Source organism: Polyodon spathula, chromosome 20, assembly GCF_017654505.1.
Source record: "Polyodon spathula isolate WHYD16114869_AA chromosome 20, ASM1765450v1, whole genome shotgun sequence".
NCBI lineage: Eukaryota > Metazoa > Chordata > Actinopteri > Acipenseriformes > Polyodontidae > Polyodon > Polyodon spathula.
The window spans coordinates 28086320-28110016 of NC_054553.1; the positions used below are offsets into that span (position 1 = coordinate 28086320).

At 41.6% G+C, this 23697-nt stretch overlaps 2 protein-coding genes across 4 annotated transcripts in view; both read left to right on the top strand.

The window, feature by feature from the left end:
• Positions 1-223: 223 nt before the first annotated feature.
• LOC121295264 (60S ribosomal protein L38) lies at positions 224-3241 on the top strand. Its single transcript, XM_041219710.1, has 5 exons — positions 224-300; positions 518-542; positions 1176-1236; positions 1722-1844; positions 3163-3241. The coding sequence occupies exons 2-5, from the start codon at positions 540-542 to the stop codon at positions 3186-3188; spliced, it is 213 nt and encodes a 70-aa protein (XP_041075644.1). The 5' UTR covers positions 224-300; positions 518-539; the 3' UTR covers positions 3189-3241.
• Positions 3242-4929: 1688 nt separating this feature from the next.
• Positions 4930-23697, top strand: part of LOC121295785 (protein tweety homolog 2-like) — a 30566-nt gene continuing 11798 nt past the window's right edge. For 2 of the 3 annotated variants that reach the window (XR_005946973.1, XM_041220823.1), the window contains exons 1-4: positions 4930-5318; positions 12208-12389; positions 20070-20181; positions 23278-23498. Coding sequence is in view for 2 of the 3 variants with exons in the window: in XM_041220823.1 (XP_041076757.1) it covers positions 5190-5318; positions 12208-12389; positions 20070-20181; positions 23278-23498 (644 nt within the window). In the remaining variant the exon portion in view is untranslated. Of the gene's footprint in view, positions 5319-12207; positions 12390-19844; positions 19919-20069; positions 20182-23277; positions 23499-23697 lie in introns of those variants that run through there. The other variant, XM_041220824.1, reaches the window with a different exon arrangement.

Consider the following 23697-nt stretch of genomic DNA (forward strand, 5'->3'; position numbering starts at 1 on the left):
TATAATTAATAGTAATTTGAATCTTTGGAACTCGCCTAATTAGGTCAAATTAGGTTATTTCACTTGTGTATTATTATTATTATTATTATTATTGTTATTATTATTATTATTATTATTATTATTATTATTATTATTATTATTATTATTGTTAGTAGTAGTAGTAGTCGTATCTGCAAGTCTTGAATATCGCTCTCTGTGTGGTCGCTTGTTCCTTTAGTCCCTCCGCAGCTGCCGTACATTACCTATAAAAACAAGCCCGAAGCGGAAGTTCCGCCCTTTCCCCCCTCGCTGGCAGTCTGAGTGAGTTGTTATGATGCTTTTGAATGGATTTAATAATCCAAGGCCATCCGAACCGGTACCGGCTCCGACCCAACCCAGACAAACTCACTATCCTACCTTAAACCCTTGCTCACCTTACCCCCCGGCCCGGTCCCGCTTCGGATGGCTCTTTTTGTCATAATGTGGTGTTTGAGGTGACAGTATTTGTAACCCCCGTGTTTTTCTGTCTTTACTTCAGGTTGCAGTCAACACACACCAACATGGTAAGAAAAAAAGCTGATTAAAAGTCCATGACAGGACTGTCGCTGCCTTAATATTTATCCCGTATGCTTAATTAAATTTTTTTGGTCCGAAAATTGGATACATTCGCCCCAATGACGAGCTTAGCTGAATGGCATCACGGTTTTGTAATGTTTTTTTTCTTGAAACACGAGTAACTGCGTGCCGGGGGTAGCTGCTTGCTCTGACATAACCGTTGGTTAAATCGTGTTCTAGTGTCCTAATTATTTGTTCTTAATCTGCACGTCTGTGATTGTAGAGTATAGCAAAGGCCTAGTCGTATGGTGTTGAGGTACTTGGATATTTCCGATAGTCTTGTGCTGTGTTGAGTTACAGGGTTGTCTGTTTGATTTGATGGGGAGATGCCCAAGACTGATTTAAATGTATTCGAAATGACTGTATAGTTTAAGTCACTTAATACTGATATTGGATAACATGGCTGATTTGCATGGTGTTACATTTAGGCGACTGGTAGCTCAGTCCATTACTTACAAACATATTGGTATGTGTTGTGTATATTGGGTCTCCCAAATGTTGCAGTGATATTTAGCCCTCTGTTTATAGATTTGTGGTAACTATCAAAACAATTAACGAGGAATTTAACTGTTCGTTTTCAGCCACGCAAGATTGAAGAAATCAAAGATTTCCTGCTTACAGCCAGGAGGAAGGATGCCAAGTGTAAGTGTACATTGTTAATAACGTATTGCCAGGTGAGCTGAGAGCAGATTAGTAGTGTCACCACATGGCTCCTGTGTTTTTGGGGTCAGTGGTTCTAGAGGAGAACCACTAGGCTATAGAAACTGACAATGGCAAGATAAGCTTAAGTCCTATTTGCTGTGCAGTGTTCATTGTGTGCAAATGTGTTTATTAGCTCCCACTAGCATGTTTGCATTGTGCAAAGTATATTTATTACAAAGTAGGTAGGAATCTGAAAGGGATAGACTGACTAGGCGTTAATGAGATTTACACTTATACTACACAGATTGGAATGCAAAAATGATTTCAGAACTACTAGCAAGGTTCTCTTCGTCTAAGGGCTGGTGTATGTACCCAAGTTTTCTGATACAGCACTGCTTTCCTCCTCAGTGAACATAGAAGCCAATGCTCATGTACCCAAGAAGTTAGGTTTTACTGATCTCTTTCTCACTGTCTTGTGTCTGCAGCCGTGAAGATCAAGAAGAACAAGGACAATGTGAAGTTCAAGGTGCGGTGCAGCAAATACCTGTACACTCTGGTCATCACAGACAAGGAAAAAGCAGAGAAGCTCAAGCAGTCCCTGCCTCCAGGTAAAGTGCTTACTGCAGTTTGTTTGGTTTGTCTCCTCTCTGCAAAATGCAGGTTCATTCAGGTCTTGGTTAACCCTTTGCCGTCCATTTTTTCAGCACCTGTCGGGTGTTTCGGGTCCAATTTACTTTCACGCAAGCTGTTTATTTTACACACGCTGTTTAATTTTATTCACAGTCGATCAGGTTTAAAAGGCACTGTAGCAACAGGACACGCAGTACTGCATCTCTAGCCCTCCCCCACTTGTTGTTTGCTGTCTTAATCACATCTCTTCATAGTCATGCAGAATGATAACTCTCCTGATCACTAGTTTTCATCACCAAACTCCTCAATAATCCTACTGAAGCCATTATTTTGTTACTATAACAAAAGATCCGCCTCCAGGGTTTTTTTTTCGGCTTCTATCTGCCTCACTCAGCCATTGAAAGCTTTTCTCGGCTTTCTCCGGAGAAAAAACGACTAGGGACTTGTGCTTTGACATCGGACCGGAAAGCGTCAAAGGCTTTAAACTCCTAGCCCATCTGCGTCTTTAATAAAATTCCAGTTTGAGCACAGATTTATTGGAAACGTATTTGTGCATTTGTTGGTGAAGTGCAAACAACGCCTGTTTTCTTTATCCTGGAATGGCCATTCTCAGAGCTGGTTGTGATGTGATTAATTATAGGCTTATTCTGTTTTAAACTGGAAATGAAAATGGATTAAGATACGCCTGGTTTGTACTAAAGGCTCTGCTTCAAGGCTAACACCAGTAAAATTGATTTGTATCCTGGTTTTTCTTCCAGATTTTTTTTTAGTAGAATAACATGCATTTAGCCAATGTTTCCTTTCTGTGCAAAACTCCTGAAAGGAGACAATTTTCCAGAACCAGCAGGTTTTCATGTTGCTACAGTGACTTTCAGGCAATGTAGTGCACAAGCTGGTGCTGCTTTTTACAAGATCATTTATGAACATTAGCAGGAATAGTTATGCTGGTTTCAGGGAAAATGCATATAATACATAACTGATTCGATGCATGTGTTACTTGATAAATTAGTGACGATACCCGTAAGCCATAACCATAATGCTGTTGTGCTTATAAAGGTTGAGGGCCTGTCAATGAAACAGAATTTGTGAATGGCAGATAAATGGTTGCTTTGTGCCAGTCTTGCATGGACCAAGGGAATTGATGTTAAAGCATGTTGTTTTTATGGCAGTACAGCCTGCTGATTCTAGGGCTCTCTGGTATGTAGAGTGAATGGGTTTGGCTGTACTTTTACTGCTTTTGATAATGGTGAATACCAGTGAAGAACTGAACCTAAAGTGTATCTCTTGTCTTTCTAGGTCTGGCTGTGAAGGAACTGAAATGAGGAGATCGGCGTGTACAGCAGTTTGATTTATTGTAATAAAAGTTACAAAAACACAACTGTCATTCTCTGTTTTTTTTGGTACCTGTGTTTTGGTTATGATCCAGGTATCTCAATTTTGAGTTATACAACATCCTGATATTATACTAATGCATTTTTGCCTGTAACTTATTTCCTGGGTTATATTTTCCCAAGTATGTGGGAGAATTCACAGCTGTAATGGTATCTAGAAAGGGGCTGGTTGTAAAATGATTACACTTGTGCATTATTTATTTTCCTTCATTGAGACAACGCTTTACATGTTGGCTGAGGTAATTTTTACACAGGTTAAAAACAAAACATTGCGCCACCTGAACATTAGGGGTAAATCCTGTTTGCATCCTGTCTGCTTGTGGCTTTACTGTGACACCAGCAGTAATATGAATGGATGTAGATGTGGACCTGGAAGCTCTCTTTCTTATTCAATATGCACAGGAAAGGCATCCAGTTAGGGCTGAACAGATTCCCCTGTGCATGCTGTCAGTAGTGGCTCATGTGGATCTTGGATTCATGGAGTGCTGCAAATATTCCCTGATTTTAGTCCCATGTGATCACAAAGGGAGGGGAGTAGGGATTGGTATAATGAAATATTAAAAATGCTATACTGACCCCCAGGTCCAAAATAGTCTGTCTTCTAAAAAAAAAAGTACATTTCTATAACATGATTATAAAAGTACAATGTACTGAAGGCAGGCGCTGAATGTGTCTGCTGGCTGATTCTTGCTGTTTGCCATGTTGCAGTATAAATGTAGGCATACAAATAACAGCCTGGTTCCGCACCAGTGCAAGAAAACTTGTTTGGTGCATTTACAAGATGCTTTATTTTCTCTACATTTAAGTGTTAATTTATATTTATGTGTTAAAATTAGGCACAAATGACATGCTTTTGCTGTAAGTGCAAAAGAAGCCCTACTTTTTGTCTTGTGGCTGTCTGCCACAAGATGTCAGTGTTTAGCAATTTGTAAGAACACTTATAGTTCTCAAAACCCATTGCTGTATTTTTTTTTTTAATTTTGTCTATTGGAAATCACCACTAATCCCACACAAACAAATGCATTAAAACCATTGGTATTTTAAAGGAAGCTTTATTTACACACCTTACCCTCAGGTAGCATATCGCACTCCCTTCCTAGGTATGTTCCCCTTAGGAATGAATTTGTGGTAAAAGCACCATTTCACTGGCTGAAAGCATGTTAGGGCTTGGGTCATTGAGAAATCTGCTGGTTGGTTAATGACAGCGAAGTGTGTTGAAGGGTAGAGAGAATTTCACTCTAAAGGTGACATGACAGGTATTGTGAGTGTGACATTCTACATCAAAGCAATGCATGCAAACAGAACTGTAACATATACTGTATAGAAGCATGTGTTTTTAACATGTTTATATTAAAACTAAAACTTAAAAATCTACATTAAAATACAACATATGTATTTGACCCTATTCATATCTGTACTTTAGTGTTATCTAAAATTACAAAAGGATTCTACAACATTCGTTATATATTAGCTATATATCAAGGGGGTTAGTACAGTAGTGTAAAATATTATCTCAGATTCTGATATTTTATTTGACCCCGGTGTTCATGAAAGCTATCCGAACTGGTAAATTCACATGAATAACGTGGCCGGCCGAGTGTGCCCGTGGCCCACACTCAAGCGCGTTCACCGCGGGGCTGCGTGCACGCACAGTGTAAGTTATCCAGTCCTGTGAGATACTTGGTGGGCAGAATGAATCGGGAAGGATCGGAACATTAAACACCATCGTGGTGGTGTTTTTTTTTTGTTTTGTTTTGTTTTGTTTTTTTAAATCTTAAGAGCACCTTGCGGATTCCTCTGCAGTAGTTCTTCTTGCATTTTGCCAAGATCACACAAGACAAACTGGGAGTCTAAACACCGGACTTTACACTATTCGCGCAACCACAATCACTAACTAGCCGTGCTCTGTACAGCGCCCGGCTGCTTGCAGTCATGTCCACCGCAAGGGTGGACTACATTGCTCCATGGTGGACTTATTGGCTGCACAATTTTCCTCACGTCAACCTCCGATTTAAGCCCGTGGACAGCAGCTTTAACCCGCAGGAGGAGAACTATCAGCAGGTTAGTGGGGAAGAGAGCAGACGGCGTTGGGGCGCTACGGGGACGAGTAATGGGGAATGCTTTGTGCATTATTTTGGGACAGGGTGGGGAGGACGTTGATACCTGCAAGTATTCATTGCTGGATATTCCCGTCGTTTTCATTGCAATATTTATTACAATTTAAGTTTTTTTTTTTTCATATCTCTTATAAAAATAAAAAAAGCGATCGTAGCAGTACATGTTAATTGTGCGACCCTCCCCGAACTGCGGAAATGAGCGAGTGTTGCTTTCTTTTGTTGCATGAGTTCTGGGTCGATGATCGGACAGCTGTGGGTATATATGCAGCCTGGGTCGCGTTACTGGGAGTGATTTAGCATGTGCGGGTGAGTTTGACCGGAGTCTTGATGAAAAGCGATGTGCGATGGGGTGGTTCAGGAAGTCAGACGCTTCCAGTAAGTTTAATACAGATAGTACTGGCTTCCACGTAGCATTAACCATTGATTCAGGGTTCGCGAGGTTGAATTAAATTGTATCGTTTCTAGCAGTAGTAGTCGTATTACAATACGCTATGAGTAGTATTCAATAACAGTCATTAAATTCAATGCATATATACTGTAAATAAGTCTTCCCATCTCCAGATTTTGGATGCATTATCCTATTAATAGAGATACGGTGCTGGATTAGTGATACTGTAAACACATAGTGTACTGACCAAACACCTTGCACAGGTGTGTGCGCGCTGCAGTGGGTGGGGAATTGGATACGGTGGTATACTTTCTGTTCTCTGGAGTACCGCACAAATGCTGTGAAATCCGTGCTACAACATGTACCACAAAGTACCTGAGAGTTGATAATGTATTAGGTGATTGCTACCCATTGTATGTCAGTGTTTCATTCGTGTACATATTTAGCAAGTGTACGAAACCTACAACATAAGGATGTGTTCTGTCAGTCTTTTTTTTTTGTTTGTTTGTTTCATTGTCGATCTAAAGAAATATCAACGAAAAAGACAAAATTTTATATCACAGTTATAGTATTTTGAAGAGTATACTAAAAAAAAAAAAAAAGATGGAATTTGACTTTGTTCACTCCTTTATGCTTTGTCTCAGAGGCGTGTTGTTTACATTCCAGTTTGTTTACATTCCCCAAAAAGTAGTTTAAGCTGCAAGAGCACATGCATCCCTTTCCCTACCTGTAATCTTTAATACACCCTTAAATGCTGCACTCCCACTACTGCAGCAGCACAGGCTCTCTGTCACCTCCTGTAAAATTCAGAAAACTATCAAAACGTTTTCTCATTTTGATAAGTGTTGATGTTTTTTTCTGGCAATTTTCAGTTTCCTTGTGCCAGATGAAAGCCCACCATCTGACTAATTTGCTAACTCTGTGGGTAACAAGATTTAAAAGCAAGGCTTCCTGCTTCAATGCCAAAGATTAAAGGAATTAATATTAACAGCGGCACTGCGAAAATGCCACCTGACAGCTGTAAAATATTGTTTTCTCTTTTGAACTTCTGCACACCACTGGGTGATGGTAAATAAGGTTAAAAGAATCATTCAGCTTGAAATGTATTTGTCTTTTATGTCATATATTTTATACTGGCACACAGACTGGAACCAGTTTTTTCTGTGCCTCCTCTGGTGTAAAATTGCACAGCGTTTTAACAAGCCATACCCTAAAGCAGTGGATGTTAAATGCAGGAAATGCAATAATTAGGTTTTGACTGAAGCAATTCAAGTGAAATGTAATCAGCTCCCTGTGCATTTACATGAAAGGCGTCTTTGTTCGTCAGCTGAAAAAGTCTAAAAACCTGGGGGACGTTAAAAAGACAAGATATTCTTTTTTTATATCCTTTAGTTGTTAGTTTAATAAATGCATACATTCATATAACAATAAGATCTAGCCGATTCAGAAAAAGGACATTTAATGGTGGCATGATATTGTTTTATACAATGAACACTCGGATTATAAAAAGTACTAAAAACACATTTAAAAACTGAGACTTTGTTCTGCAGTAATTGACTGATTGAAACAGATTAATCTGTAAGCCTTACCTATATTGCATTAACTTTGAACTTTTACAATGTATGTAAACAAACTCCTAGTGTGATGCTGTTTCAGTGTCATCTTCTCGGATCACCCACAATGTCACTGTTTGGATCCAGGTTCCCTGGTACTCAGAAGTTGCTATGCCATGTACCCCTGTTAATTCATTTAAATAACACAGCAGTCTATTACTGTATAAATATTGAGAACAAGTGTACTAATTTTAGGGGATTAATTTATTTATCTTTACTTTTGTCCACAATATACCCATTTGTTATTCTGAATAGAGCAGAATGTACAGCATTGTTCTTGTACAGTAAAAGTGAATGCAGTTTTACCAAGAAGACAGAGCGGTCTCTCTCATTAGGCCTGGTTCTAGCACCAGACTCCTGCAAAGTCCCCTGTTAAGCTTTTAGAGAAGGGAACAGGTGCCTGCTGACTGCATGCATGCAGTGCCTGGTCCTGTAGCGCCTCAGTGCATTGGGATTTACAGTGAGGAGAGCAGCTAGAGCTTACATAACTACCCCCAGTGAGCAGCATCGCTGGCAGGCTTGAAACTGGGATCCTGAAAGGTGCTATACTCCACCTGTCAGTAAATTCAACTGTAATGCCGCTGTTTTGCGCTTGTCAATTTGCTCCCTGCGGTTTCATGCCCACTCAGATCTTATTTTTTACCTGTTTTCAAAAAACAATATTTTAAAGCGATAAAGTTTACTAGAAATCCGCTCAGCAAGTCTATATGACTAAAGGGTAAATGTGTTATTTTCATTTTTTTTTCTTGTTATGGAAGTGAATTGGGTTTAGCAGACTGCTCCCTCGAACTGCTTCGTGAAACCACACCCTGAGGGAGGTGTTCAGATTGTCTTCAGAGGGTCTAACGGAAGACAGGTCTGACTGGGGAAAAATGATTCGTGATTGGTTGTTTACAAAGCAACGACAATGAAGCAGCCAATTACAATCCCTGTCTTGTGATCAGACTTCAGAGGGATGTCATCATCACATTACTGCGTTTATAAAAAGATACAAAGTGCCCCCAGCCCATTGCTGGCTCTCGGCTGTAAACCCTCTTATTAGTGAATCATTCATTTGAGCTTATTTCACTGCGTCCATTACAAGGCTGTCTCTAATTGTGCTGCACTGTAGCCTGTGCCGACCACGCTAAACAGCAGTTGTACTGTCTGTCCTTCCTCATTAACTAATGAAGTTTCATTTTTAGATTCTTCAGAATTGCAAAAACAAAAAGCCGCAGATAAAGGCCTAAAGGGTTTTATGATGTTGCTGCTGAGTACTCTTTATTGTTTTATGCCTTCCTTTGTACTGTAGTTTTTCTAGATTCTTTAGGGTTCTCTGTGTTGCTTTTGCTGGTTCTCTGATCGCCTGTACAAAACAGTGACCAATGATCATACAGCTGTTGTGACTCATAGGCACACATTGGAGGCAAGTCTGCTTCTAAATAGAAACAAGTAAAGCCAGCTTGAACGATTCAACTGGGGCTGATCATGGTGCTGGGACAAAAAGATGAATCATGTCTGAATTTTAATCTTTAAATTTAGCTGTGGAAAAAGCAACGACAACATCTTTACAATCAAACCCTACCTTACACAACACAATAATACTTTACACTACTGCAAATGTCATCTACTAAGCAAGCGCTTAAAATGACGTCTACTCTATGGTATTTTTTTTTTAAATCTAAGGCTGAATCTGTATAGAGGGGAAAAGCTTACAACATAATACAAGACCTTTCTGCCTGACTGACCTAGCAGGGGCTGGCTGGAAGTGGTTTTCCGCTCCATTGCTTTCAAACACTCTTTTCTGACTTCTCAATCCTGACATAGAAAATACAGATCATTTCTAAATTTAATTTTTTATTTCTGAGTTCAGTCTTGCCCCAACTGCACAAGATGATAATAAGGACACACTACACATAAAGTATGACCCTGAATAATCATTCCAGTGCATTCATTTTAATCATGTACAACACACATGACATGACCAGCCTGGCCCTGTACTTGAACTGAGCCTGGAAATTGAATCAGTGCTTTTCTGTAGACAGGAATTAGTATCTTCAGGGCCCGTATTGGGATGGTATTAATCGCTGGTTTAGTGGAGGGTGGTGGAGATTTGAATGATCAGGACTTGAATTGGAAATATCAGATTGGAATGCATCTCATTTCCGCCAGCCCGGAATCAAACCCCTTTATTTATCATTAGATGAACAATGTGTGCAGTGTTGGTAGAATGCAGCTGCCAGGGCAGAGCAACGCCTGCATACTCGGTGTGAAGACAACTGTGTCAATGATTCTTCAAAGGGTTCTCTTGCATCACCATCCCTCCCCAGCCAATAGGAGTGACCCTACAACTTAGTTAGTTTTGATCATTTTACTATAGTGATGCATTTGTCTCAACATTTGTTTTAAGCAGCTGCATCTATACTGTATCTTAAGTGTTTTATACTGATAAAGTAGTAGAGTGCACGAAAGGCCATGGCATCAAAATTGGCGTTTACTTCTATAAATGTCAAAAGTAAAACTTGAATTCCCTGGGAGCATTTTAAAATGTGAACAAACAAGTCAGAAATGAATGGTCTTGGGCATCAAGTGTCTTTATGCAGAGCTGGCAATTAGCTTTGAAAGGGACGGACTCTGTGCAACATGAAGGTGCTGAACCACTGCCAGTGTAAGGCTCTGAGCAGTAAGATGTTGGCTGGCTGTAACAAGGAAGGATACAAAATGGGCTGGCGGTAGAGGGTGAGAGATTGTACCCCAGTGTGAATCCACTGTGCCTACGCTCATCTGTGAAGAAGCTCACTCCCAGTCCTCACACACGCCCTCCGTTCAAACAGCAAGGCACACGAGGTCTGGGTCTGGTTGGTGCTGTTGGTTGCAGGGCATGCTTAATATAGTTTTTGCGGTTTTATGAATTGACAGTAAAGCTGCTGTGTAAATGCTACCAATTATTTAGCAATTTGACAGAGTGGTTTTAAATATTAAGCAATTCCTCCAGTTCCCATCAGCTTGTGGTGTAAAAGGGGATCTTTTTAAAATAAGTATTTATTTGTATTTCTCTCTAAAAATAACATCACCTTTTAATTCTAGATTAATCCCACAGGTGTTTTTTTTTTTTTTTCTAGGTTTAGAGGATTTAAGTAGACCTCTATTGACAACAATCAGAATTTGTTTAACTGTATTAAGACTAATCTTTTTATAAGGATGAACACACCTGATGCCACTTACACCCCTTTATGGTGTTATTGTTTCCCTTTTATTCCAATCTGTTTAACACCTGACACCACCTGGCGCTGTTATCATGAGCATAAAAGAGACATTTCTTAGATTTGTTGTCTTTTTCATTTACTAAAATCCCGGATACTCTCCTGTATGGGTTTGAAGACGTTTTTCTGTGTGCAACTGAATAAAAGGTCCACGATCTTGCGGCTCTGCACAGGAACTAACCATGATCTCATCGTCTCTGGGGAGGAATGTCTCGTTCCCCTTGGAGTCTGTGCTATAACAACACGATGTCCCAAACCAGGTCCCGTCTTGTCCCCCCCAGCTTTGATTCTCATTCCTCTCTCTGTCCCTTGTGATCTCCCCTTTGTTCTCTCTTCCCAAACCTGTCCCCCTGTGTACTTGATCCTGCTTCTACTCCCCTTCCTCTCCATTTCTCCTCTGTTGTTTCCTCCCCTCCACCTTTTTTACAGTACTCTTCCCCTCACCCCTTCTGTCTCCCATCTCTCAAATTCAATTCAGTTATGGTTTATATTGGTATGACCATGAAACCAGTATTGCCAGATATGTTGAGTAACACATAATTGATCTCCTTTTTTTCTTTAGCTCTTGTTCCTTCTTTCTTCCTTGAATCTTACCTTTCTCTCTCTCTCACTCCCCCTCTTTCTTTCTTTCTCACTCCCCCTTTCTTTCCCTCTCTCACTCCCCCCTCTGTCAACCCCCTTTCTTGTCTGTCACCTCTTGCATTCACTTCTGTTCTTTTATTATTTGTTTATTTGACTCCTCCTCTCCCTCCCCTCAGGGCTGGTTCCTGCTGCTGCGGAGTCACAAGACCACAGCAAGACGCCCCCATCGAGCTGTCACATGCTGCTCACTTTAAATCTCCTCTGATCAATCCTCTATTCAGGCACCCAGAGGTTTCCACGGCAACTGGAGTGGGGGCTGGGGCTGTGTAGAGCGATTAGCTCACCGTAGCCGGCCCCCCTATTCAAACAATCATAACAGCTCCTCCCCTCCATGGGAACCAGCTCAGTGCTTATTCACTGCATCACATATCTGATCTGTTGATTAACTGCTTTTTTATTGTTTGGAAACTCTTAAAGGAACTTCTGAGCCTCTTTTTTTGTTCTGACAGAAAGCACGAACCCATTTTAATAAACCCTTCACTGTCTGAGGTGCTGATGTTGAATTTAGGACAGCTTGCTACTTTTCGCTGATTGTGTTAGCAGCAACAGGTCGTTTTTATTGCATCATTGTGATCCCCATGGTTTCATCACTACCTTGACTAGATGATAATCTCCAACTTTGGTATTGGCACAGAACAAACCATGAGAATAGTAATAGCAAACATGCACACTTTCATACATGCAAACACACACGTCATACATGCATACACACACGTCATACATGCATACTCACACGTGTAACGGAGCGCAAGCTGGGCGCGAACCGGAAACTCTGTGCACGGCAGGCGAGCGTCTAAACCACCATGCAAAAGAGCCAGGCTCGTCTGAAGCCATGGTTTTAGACAGCGACAGGGAACTGGGTGCGACACTGCCCGTTACACATGCATTTTATTAATAAATACACAAAGCCTGAAGTGACATCATGATCTCTCTCTGTCTGCCCTTCAGTCCCTGATCTTCCTGGTGTGCGTGGTAGCCGCTGGCCTGGGCCTCAACCTGCTCTTCCTGGCTATCTACCTGGGCTGCCTGTGCTGCTGCCGGAGTGACAAGGAGGAGAACGAGGAGGAGACCAAGAGACCCAAATCCTGCTGTGTCACCTGGACAGCGGTCATTGCAGGGCTCCTCTGCTGGTGAGTGAGCGAGCAAGCCAGTGCAGTGTTACCACATTGGAAACAGGCTCATTGGCATACACACACTGGAGGCAACCCATCGCGATACCATACAGTACAATGAGCTCTACACTCCACATCACAATAGTGCCTATACCAGATGCAGGCGATTGCAGTAACAGAAGGTGAGCTTGTACACTATAGAGAATCTGATACCTGGGGCTGTTGCAAAATACGGTATGGAGCGCCATGCATTCCTGACATGGAATCGATCGAAGTGAATACTGCATGTAAAAAAAAAAAACAATGTATAATTTGAAATAAATACAAAAGTTGCACCTAAAGATAAATACTAAAGTCTACTTTTTCATTCAAAATGTGTATGACAGACAGCAGTTTACAGTGAAGGTTTAAGTGTTCAATTAATAGAACACAGATTTGCAGCCTTATTATAGGGTACTTGTGTGCTGCTGCTGGGTTACAGAATGTAGTGGCAGTTTCTTAATGGCAGTGATAAGAATCTCCTCCAGTCTGTATTACTGCATCTCGGAGACTGAAGAATACCAGCGCTCGGAGCCTCCTCAGATAGACGGAGATTTGTTAGTAATCTGTTCCTAGGAAAATCTTTGAGAAGAAGGGCTTTCGCTGGTTTAAAAACTGATGGAAATATTTAATGGAAGATACATGTGCGGGCGTCATGGCCAGGCCCCTTCTCCAAGTGTGTCGCTGACTTGCTAGTGACGAATGACAACATCACGAGATCATAAATATACAGCAGCCTCTCTTTTCAACCAGCTTGATCTTGCCATCATGCCATCAGAAACCTACAAACACCTCCACATTTGATATCAAATGTACATTCCCCCTGAGAGAATGGAAATGAGGCTAAATTGTTATCCTAGGCTGTCTTCTGTCTTCAAGGTCTGATGCTTGTTGCCAAAGGCTGCTTGACATTGTGTTTATTACATTGAGATCACCATTTAAAGGTGGATGCTTTAGAATTTCATTACAGTGGAGTAATCTTATGATGGATAAAACCTGATTTTGTTTGCATTCCTCTCCCATTAGGGAGGTATTATATGATATGATTTAACCAAGGCTACAGGGTTTGGCTGCTGTAGTGAAATTTAATCGTCTCTAAACTAATTTGCTAATAATGCCCTCCAGTGGACAGGACTTGGATTTATTGCCTCTTGCAATCACACAGTACCTCATATGTGTTCAAATTGACCCCGACCTTGCCTTTATCAGTTTACCATGGTAAATTTGCACAGTAATTTCACAGATTTGCCATGCTTTTCCCATGGGAATTAACCATAGTTTACCATGTTTTGTTTTAACGTGCTTTACCAAACCTCCCTGATTGTAGACTACAGAGCTGCACTATGCTTTATTATACTTTGCTATGCTTTTACTATGGTCAACTTTTATAACGCTTTTTAGCAGTCCCTAAGTTCATTAAAGATCTCCAGTGAGATCTTTATCTGTGCTTGGTATTGGTACACAACCAACACATAGTCACATAGCTACTGATGCTGCAGAGGTAAGAAAGCACAATGAAGTGCGAGTTTGATATCAAAAGCCCTCCGTCCTCACTTGCGTATGTGTGTGTGAGTAACACTGGAGCCCAGCCCTGAAGGGTTACTAACAGGAGGACATGCTTAGCAGAGCAAGGTGCACATTGGAACTGAAGGGCACCGGTCGCATTAGGATGTAACGCAAAGGCACAAGAATTCATCATATCCCCAAAGTGCTTAATTGAATCTTCAGTGCATTTTCCCAATCTTGTGACAGTCATATCTGTCCATTGGCATGCTTTATTAAGTTAGACCCCTATTAACATTCCGGTTTGGGACAGGGCTTATTGTAGTACTAAGTGCTTCAGCGTGATTTATGTTAGCTGGGAATTCTTTACTCTTGACGGTTTGGAGCAGAGCAAAGTTATGCAACTCGTGTTGTGTAACTCTCAGTTCCTGTGTGTTTACCCGGCTGGGTATAGTACATGTAAGTAAACGGTGTCTCGTTGCCATATTTGACTGCTTCTGTGAGGAATCTAGGGGAGCTCTAATAGGATTAATCACATTGCAGTCTCCTTCAGTTCAGCTGCAGAGGATTTTCCACACTAGAAACACAAGGTGGCCGAATTGTTTTGAATCCTTGAAATCAGGAAATGCAGTTATGTGTACAATGCCGGCTGTATGATGTAAGCTTCTGTTCAACCAGGATACAGTGCAAGGCCTTTGAGAATAAAATAGATTGTTCAGGCTGTTAATGACACAATTTAAAACCACACATTCTTCTAAAGAGTTTCTAGCTAACATGCTAGCTGTTTTGCACTTTCAAGGACTACATGGGTTACATGGGACAGAAACACGTGTTGAAACAAACATGTATTTTCAGTTTCCATAGGCAGGTCTCTGAGCCAATGAGAAAACAGGTTCTCCTTGTCAGAGCCAACCAATGACCCCGGAGGAGCAGAGAGAGAGAGAGAGAGAGCTCTGATTGGTCATTACAAGTACAGAATGCACAATCTTTAGTTTCGTTGTTATAATGTCCCAGTTTGCTTCATCTAGCTTCTGCACCTTTTCCCAGTTGTGATCTCAAGAAATCCTTAAATGAGAAGCAGTTTTCTCCAGTGTACTGTATATTCCAAATATGTTTGAACTCCAGTAAAAGTGGGTTACACTAGTAATACTAGCGCATATCATTTGGTCTCTGACCTTCTGGGTTATAAAGACTGCATTTAGCCAGCTCTAAACGTAATTCTTTGTTTACTTATAGAATTCATATTTTGTGGTATTAGAATGTATTCAGGTGACCTTGTCACTAGATCGCAAATCACGATGGACTGACCAGACCTGACTTGAACCGATTGAGATAACCAGCAGATAAGCATTCCTCTTGCAGACTGTATGTGTGAGAATGTAGTGTGTGCTATGTACAGGATCTGCATGTGTGCGATATGCTTCCCTCCCACCTACAGTACAACACCAGGATCAGTTAATTATAGCAATAAAATAATGAAGCACGTTTCCCTTGCTATTGCAACTGAGGGCCCCTGACAGGTCTGATACTTGCCAGGCACCCTAATTGACGCCTACCTAATTCAACACATCTGCCAAATAGAACCTAGTCACGCAGGCGGTCTGGTATACAGTAATGATCTTATCTTTCTTTCGCCGTTTTGAAAGTATTGGGAAGTTTTAACAGCCCAAGAAATTACTGATTGCATTACCAACATATGTAGAGGGCTCCAGGGATCGCACTAAACAAACACTGGCACACGATTACCAAGAGTGCAAATGGGCATTCAGAAACGCTCTCATGGTTGGAAGTTCTCCAGCATCCATAATTTTTATTGGCACTTTGTGAAGAATGGGGAGAGGAGGAGGGAGGGCTTCTGATTTTCAAACTTGCTCAAGGCTTCACCACTTTCATTTACCAGTCCACATTGCTATCAAGCTACCATCGCTTTAGTGTGGTTAAACTGCAGGTAAGCTGTGCATTGTAACACCATGATAACGACTATAGTCAGCAGCTACCCCTCTCGACTGCTCTACATGGCTTAATGATCTGACTGAGTCGTAAATGGCTAAATGCTCTCTGCTATAATATAATGTTGCCTGGGCCATCAAGAGAGGGTTTGATTTGTTTTAGTTCTCATGTTTTATTTAGTTTGTATATTCAGTCGTAGTAGAGATTAGTGGCGATCTATACATACTTTTAGAACGGTTTCTATGCAATAAATCTATGGAAGGTGCTGTAGTTTAATGTACTGTCCTTTCAGTTTTGAAAGTGTCACGGCCAGTGTTGTGTGATGCACTGCTTTAAAACCACAAATGCAGACGAGCCCGGCTCTTTTGCATAGCGGTTAAGACGCCCGCTTGCGGTGTGGAGGGTCGCCAGTTCGCGCCCAGCCTCCACCCTGTTGCACCTGGGTTCAACCAGTTTGTGGAAAGTTTACAACCAGCACAGGGGTGCTTCTCTGTTGATCTTCAATTGCAATGCAGCAGGGGCTCTGCAATGGTAACACATTGGCTCTGTAGTAAAGGGCAGTGGCATTGTAAGTAGAATGGTAACTGTATATACCATTGATAAAGTAGTCTCCCAATATAATGGGATTGCAACTTTTTTTAGTACAGTATTTAACTGCCTGTCTGTGTATTGTATCTTTCCTATGACAGTCTGATTAAACAAGATGTGACATTTCATAGGACTTGACCCTTAATACAATGAGGAAGAGCCCATTGCCCTCCAGTGTTTCCGGAAGCTCAGCTGGGCATTTTATTGACCTGTGACCCAGCTGGAGGAGTGGAGATCATGATCCTTGAAAGGAAGCTGCTGTATAATCATCGATGAAACAGATCACTCAGAATTGGAAACATGGGACTCTTCAACTGCAGAGCTCACAAACAGCACTCTGACAGATTGATAGCTCTTATAGTGCACTGTGTAATCATGTGTGCTTCAATCACTGCCTCCCCCCCTCTACAGGGAATCTGCAGGGCTACCAATGTCAGTGCAGGTTTTAAGAAGCAGGAAGCTATTGCTGCACTGAGTCAGGAATGAAGTGGGCATGAGGCTTTGCTTAACGTTGCAGCCTGCTGGATTAAAACTGGCAATATTGAAGGACTGGAGTTCTTGTTGAGCTCTGTGGCAGCCAGTGGACCAAGCAGCCACTTAGCATGCCACTTACCTTGATGATCAGTGTGTGTGTGTGTGTGTGTGTGTGTGTGTGTGTGCGCTCACGCACGCTTGGTTTCCCTTTGGATTAGCATGTCTTTAAACGCTCCATTTCACTGTGAGGGGTTTTAATTTAAACAGAATGAGAAAATAATGACAGTAACAGGACAAGACAAGTTTTAAATGTAACGTTAATAAGCAAGATCAAATAAATGGCTTGGAAACAGTTTGTCAAGAGCATACCCACTGCTAGGTTACACAGTTAAAAGTGAATTGCCTGTGCTGTCAGACAGGTTCTGTATGTAAGATGATTCTGTAGGGTCCTGGCACTGCAAGGGTTACCCCCTTCAGCTGCAGTGCTAAGTGACAGACCTGTGCTCTTGACCGCTGGGCGCTTCTAAACTGTCCTGCTGACGTCTGCTCTTCCTTTCCTAGGCCACTTGACCCCAGTGAGTGAGTGTGTGTGTGTGTGTGTGGAGCAGGGAGGGGGAGTCCTGTGTAATCATACAGAAAGGAAGGAGCATCTGTCAGCCATTCAACCTTTCCCAGGCTAGGCTACCTAATCTCGAGCATGCTGATGCCAATGCTTGCCCTATATAGTTGCATAATCACCCGCTGTAAAACACACACCCTGCCGGGAACGGAACTAGCCAATGGACACAGCTTTCTGAGTTTATCCCACGCAAGAGCAGGCATAACAGTTTGAGCCATTGCAGGTTTTATCAGGAGCCCTGTACCTCTCTTCAGCTGGTAGCCTGGAATGGCTTGAATCGACATGCAGGGGGTCGTATTTCAAACACCGGCACAATATTAAAGGCAAATTCAATCTTCAAATACAGCTGCGCTTTATGGCGTTATTCAATAAAACTTGCAGTTATGGGAGGACAGCAAATGCTGCTCTGCCACAAGCTTGCATTAACATTAGATAAGCCTTTGTGGCAAAGTGGTTTGCAGTGCTCAGTAATAACAGTTCACGGTGAAAAACAGCTCTTTTATTTGGCTGAATTGCGGGCTCATAAATCTTAAATAATAATACCTGGCTCTACACAGCGATGTGTATCGCTCAGCTAAACCACAGGGTTCAGTCCCAAAATAATAATACACTAAACAAGACACACACAAACACAACATGGTCGCAAGTCCAGAGTGAGTGCTCTTAGTGAAAGTGGTGATTTACAAGATTAAACATGCACAATGGTGAAGTGTAGTCTGGGTTTGTTTGCTGGCTGTTTAGCCTTCTGTAAATGACAAACATGACAGTTTAATAGAGAGACCAAACAAAACACAAAATAGATTGCTTAGCCACATCCCCTGGTACACCCTCAGTCCCACCCCCATTGGTAGCGAGTGCAATCACGTATCCTCCAATCCGTGACTGACACATTGCCAGCCGCATTAAGGCAATGACTTCTGATATTCTGACTCCACACCCTTTCTGGATGGCCGACTTCCAACTGACCCTGGAATGAACTGCCAAACCATCCAGTCTGTGGCACACGGTTCCTTTTATACAGCGCTCTCACAGGTCGGGAGGGAGATTGTTGACTAGGATTCATTCGCTGTCTGTCACAGCCTTTCATTTAGAAATCCTGTTTACTGCATCCTTGGATGTCATTGTAGAAATGGGGAAAAAACAAGGACCTAAAGAAAATATGAAACCACTTCTGGTCTTTTGCAACTGGCGAGGCTGTGCATAGAGTAGTTGAAGCAAAGCCGTTTAATGCTGTTATTGATCCATATCTCATCTGACTTTAATAAGCTTAAGAGACAGAGAGAAGGAGTGGGGGTCACTTTGTTACTCCGTGATTCAAGGCTGCTTCAGTATTTCTCATAACAGAACCACCCCACCCCCTCTCCATTTACTTACCTCTGCACTTTCATGGATTAATTGAGGTGGGGGTGGGGACCGGAGAGAGGGAGCTTCAGTTGCCAAGGCAGTACGTTTTTTCTGGTGTCCATACCAATGATGAACACTCAAGTCTAATTTTCCCATTGTATCTGCCTGGCCTAATCGGAACCCAATCCCCACAATGGCATGTTAGGTCAAACAACTCTTAGTCCGCAAATGGCAGCTAATTTTCTTCAGTTTCTAGAAGTCGTCAGTGCAGACCACCAATCGCCTGCAGTCCACGTTAGGGTTTTAATTAATAGCTGCTGGGCTGTTTGTTGATGATATTGTACCAGGGTTAACACAGGGCCTCTGATAATGTATAAAGCTAATTGTCGACAGTGCTGGGAAAGGAGAGCCCAGGGGAAAAGACCACAGTGTTTATTTCAAGTGAAAAAGAAAATAATCCTGCATTTCACTTGGTTTACTGTCAATAAGGCTGCAGCATTTTAGTAAATAAAATGATTATTATTATTATTATTATTATTATTATTATTATTATTATTATTATTATTATTATTATTATTATTTGTTTAAAACAGTTACTCTTAATGATTGAAACTCCAGCCCAAATCTGGTCAATTTATAGTCTCTAACAAACTTCTATTCTGAAAATAAATGCATCTTAAGTCTCTCTGAATGACTGTAAACATCATAGAGATAAAACAGACAAAGGGATTCCAGGTAAAATGAAGGAATAGGGATTCACATCTCATGAACTGACACTGTCGAGGTCTATGAACAAATAGAACAAAAGTGATGACTAATTAGATTGTGTGTGGCTTTTCACATTGGGTTAGTGCCACGAATCAGGGGCCAGCAATTCACATGGATCCAAATCTGAGACAGAACAGGATGACCAGGGTGTCCACAGGAAGCGCTGGTTATTCATCAAGTCTGGAGTGACCCGGACAGGGGAGTCTGTTTTTCTATCTGTTTTGAATCACTGGGTTTCTTTGAATGTAATAGGAAGGAAGTGGTATGAACTTTAAAATTTTAATACATTTTCATACATTTAATAGACAGACAGAGGAATGAACAAAATGCTGTGTCCTTTCCTCTGAATCCCCTCCTCGAGTAAGTGTTTCGGGTCTACTTGTAAATTTGCCTTTCTCTTTCTTCCTTTGCAGTGCTGCTGTTGGCGTTGGTTTCTACGGAAACAGTGAAATGAACGATGGCGTGTACCAGCTGGCCTACTCACTCTACCATGCCAATCACACCCTAAATGGAGTCGACACCCTGGTCAGTACCACAACTGCTTGATATACATTGTCCTCCACATTCTGGATTCTGTTATTCTCTTATTGGGGGCATTATCATTCTTCTCTAAAGCTGCCTTTCTCTGGCTTTGAGCTCGTCTGGAGAATCCAAAGTGCCTGCACTGAACAGCCTTCCTCCCATTCAAATCATGTGAAAATGTGACTTTTCAACTCTTGCTAGCCCCATCTGTGTATGACAGAGAGGAGTCAGAATAGTCAGGGCTTATGGAGTTGAAAGGTCACGTGCTTTGAGTGGAAGGCTGTTCATTCTGAGCAGCTAGGACTCTCCAGACAAGCTCAAACAAAGCAGCTCCGAAGCCACATAAAGCTAGATTTAGGGGAAACTGTTAATTCTGGACCCAGCACCACTCCGAATGAGTGCAAATAGCAGGAGAAACATAATTAATTAAGATGACATTTGAAGCTCTGAGTGGTCCGCTTTGCAATCCAACACCATTGTAATCATTGTACAGTCTCTGCTTGAGAGATGCTTATGGCTGACTGGCAGTGGGTGTTGCAGGTCTGTGAGCTCTAAGAATGTCTGTGGCTTTGTCCCTCACCTTTCCTGAGCACAAAACGTCAAGAAAGAAAGAGACCTCCCGTCTCTTACGCACAGCTGCACAGTGGAGAGACCTCCCGTCTCTTACGCACAGCTGCACAGTGGAGAGACCTCCCGTCTCTTACGCACAGCTGCACAGTGGAGAGACCTCCCCGTCGGCATTAACACCGGAGATTAAATTCCTTGATTCCAATAAACGCAGCGCCGTGTTTAACACTCCGCATCTGCAAGAAAAATTATCCACGGCCCAATGTAACTTTGAAATAGTTATCGGAACAGAGGATTCATTAATCTATTAAAAATGTTATCGCTTGGAGACACAGCGCCTCCTGTGGGGATCCTAACAAAGAAACATTAGAACTCCCTCACATAGAACTGCCATTTAAAAGGGGAGCGTGGTCGATTTATGAAACACGCTAACGCTAGCATGCAATAGAAATGCTTTCATGCATTTTGGAAACCGATGCAAGCCAATTATGTAAGCAGTTATGTGTTGGCAACGCTGTGCATTTAATTAAAATAATGGAATTTATGATGTTCTCAAACATGCAGTAAATGGCTGAGTTTTTAATTCTATATAAATCATGCACAGTACTTTTTAAAATGTATTTAATCAAATGGAACTGAATTCAGTCATTCAATGTAAATCTACTCATTCAAAGTCAAAGCTTTCATTTATTTTTTGAATGTTACTAGCCACTGATGAAGTTTAGAAGGGAGGTTCCGACATCAGTTTCCTGTATGGAATCTGGAAGAATAATGAAAAAAAACCTGAAATGTTGTGAAAACAGAGAAGAGCATTTGAAAATGTGGGCAGTGTTACCACTCGGAGAATCCCAAACCAAGTTTATTGCAAGAGCTGTGCCAATGTGCCGTGCCAGTCTCATAATTACAAACATATTATATTATAATTTCCAGCGCCACCAGACAGGTTAGAAGCCAGTATGAGTGAGTGTTTTGTGTTTGTTCCATTTTATTAAGTTGTAGTATTCCACAGTGCTGTTTTGTTTTATACAAGACAAGCATTCCTTGGTGTCTGTTTATCACAATCTTCCTTTATCCTTCATCCTTGTTGTCAGTGAATTCGCCCAAAGTTTTGATTAAAGGGACACAAGCTTCCTCCTCCTTTTAAAAAGTGCTTGTCTTCAAGTCAATAGAGCTAATGTAACAGGCAGTGCAGTCTGATATACTGCCATTGTGTCTCCTGTTGGTGAGAAAAGAGGTGGTTTAAAAGCTAAAACTTTGAATGCAGACAAGCCCGGCTCTCTTGAATTGTGATTAAGACGCTGGTTTGGAGCCAGCCTCTGCCCTGTTACACCTTTATAAAAAAAAACAAACATGCACACACGGTAAACGTGAATTTGATTTGTAACGGTATTTTATTTGAAGCAGTCTGTTAAGAAAGTGTATAGATAGCTCCTTACGGATACTTCAATGCTACACTTCCAGTTCAACTTCAAGGAGTTGCGTGAATGGAGTCGAAATACCATTCAAAATCATAAAGCGTTGTCATATCCTGGTTACTTTTTAAAATTCAGCAAATCTCCCAGTCATGTCAAACCTCCAAATACATCAGATTCAATGCTGGGTAACCTTTAACCTGTCTCCCGACAACACTCTGTTTAAGTGAATGTAAGAAATATCACCTAGAACTAATATGGTATTGCTTGCGTCCGCTATGGGCAGTGTTTCAGGGGGGAAGGTCAGTGGTTACCCTGTACCAGATGTATACAGAGATTATACATGATTCTAAAAGCTGTATTTTTTTTCTCGGGCTTGCTTTAAAAAGTCATCAGGATGTGATGATTGAAACGGAACATGACACAAACTGAATCTAAGAATCAAGAATGAAACTGTAGTTAAGATAACTTTTTTCTTAAGTTGTGGTTAATACTGTATTACCATGTGAAGTGTGAGAAAGGTTCCTGTTTTGAAATCTCTTCATTGCGGGAGAGATATTCAGGGGGTTTCTCTTCTGCACAGTGTACGAAACACAGATCTTTACCAAAAGGTTTTTTTTTGTAAGGAGTGCTAACCCTCCCACAGTCTCCAGCCTTGTTTCTGAGAAGCGAGTGAGTGGGAGACCGGGCAGGGAGCCGTGTCTGTCCCAGGCATTGCCAGCAAACTCTGTGAAATATCCCCCTGGAGAACACCCTAGGAATTATAATAAGGGCTGTTCATCACACGTATACAGCAGTGTCTTTATTAGCATATGAGTGATGTCTGACCAGGGAAACTGGCAATGCAAGATACAAATGAGTGTTGATTATAAATAAACTATGTGGGTTCGTCATAATAGAATTTGGCTTGCTGTTAAGCCTACTCAAATTTTACTTTACTCTGATGAAATGTTCGTTCACATTTTGTCCCACGCAAGACCATTACAGTACAAATAGAAACCATCCAAATGAAGAGACTAAGGCAAACTGGTAAATTTAAATATTTTCAAATGTGGCATATTCTCCATCTATACGCCAAACACAAGATATTCAATTGTTCTCTCTCGCTGTCCCTCTCCAGGTTTCGGGCACGATAGACAGCATGCAGAGCAGTCTGAAGCAGCACCTGGCCCGACTGGACGAGATCTTTGCCATGCGCGGTGATTACATCCAGACCCTGCGCTTCATACAGCAGATGGCTGACAACATCATCCTGCAGCTGACCGGCCTCCCGGACTGGGGTCAAAACAAAGTGGACCTGGCCAGGATCGCTGACCAGACCAGTTACGTGGAGTACTACAGGTGAGTTTGAGGGGAGAAAATTGCTGATACACCACAACACCAGTGTACTCATTGTGAAAAACCAGGGCCTCCCTTTGACGGAATAAAAAAAGCATTGTGTCTCTTCTAGTTTCATTTGAGTAGCAGGTAGAAGACCAGTTCATTAACTGTTTGTATCCACTACTATTGTCTTTTTAAATTCTAATCAGCTGTCTAATTG

Excerpts from the sequence above, each read along its gene's own strand:
- LOC121295264 (XM_041219710.1), top strand. Across the intron at positions 1,237-1,721 it reads CAGGAGGAAGGATGCCAAGT|CCGTGAAGATCAAGAAGAAC; the intron begins GTAAGTGTACAT and ends TTGTGTCTGCAG. Across the intron at positions 1,845-3,162 it reads CAAGCAGTCCCTGCCTCCAG|GTCTGGCTGTGAAGGAACTG; the intron begins GTAAAGTGCTTA and ends TTGTCTTTCTAG.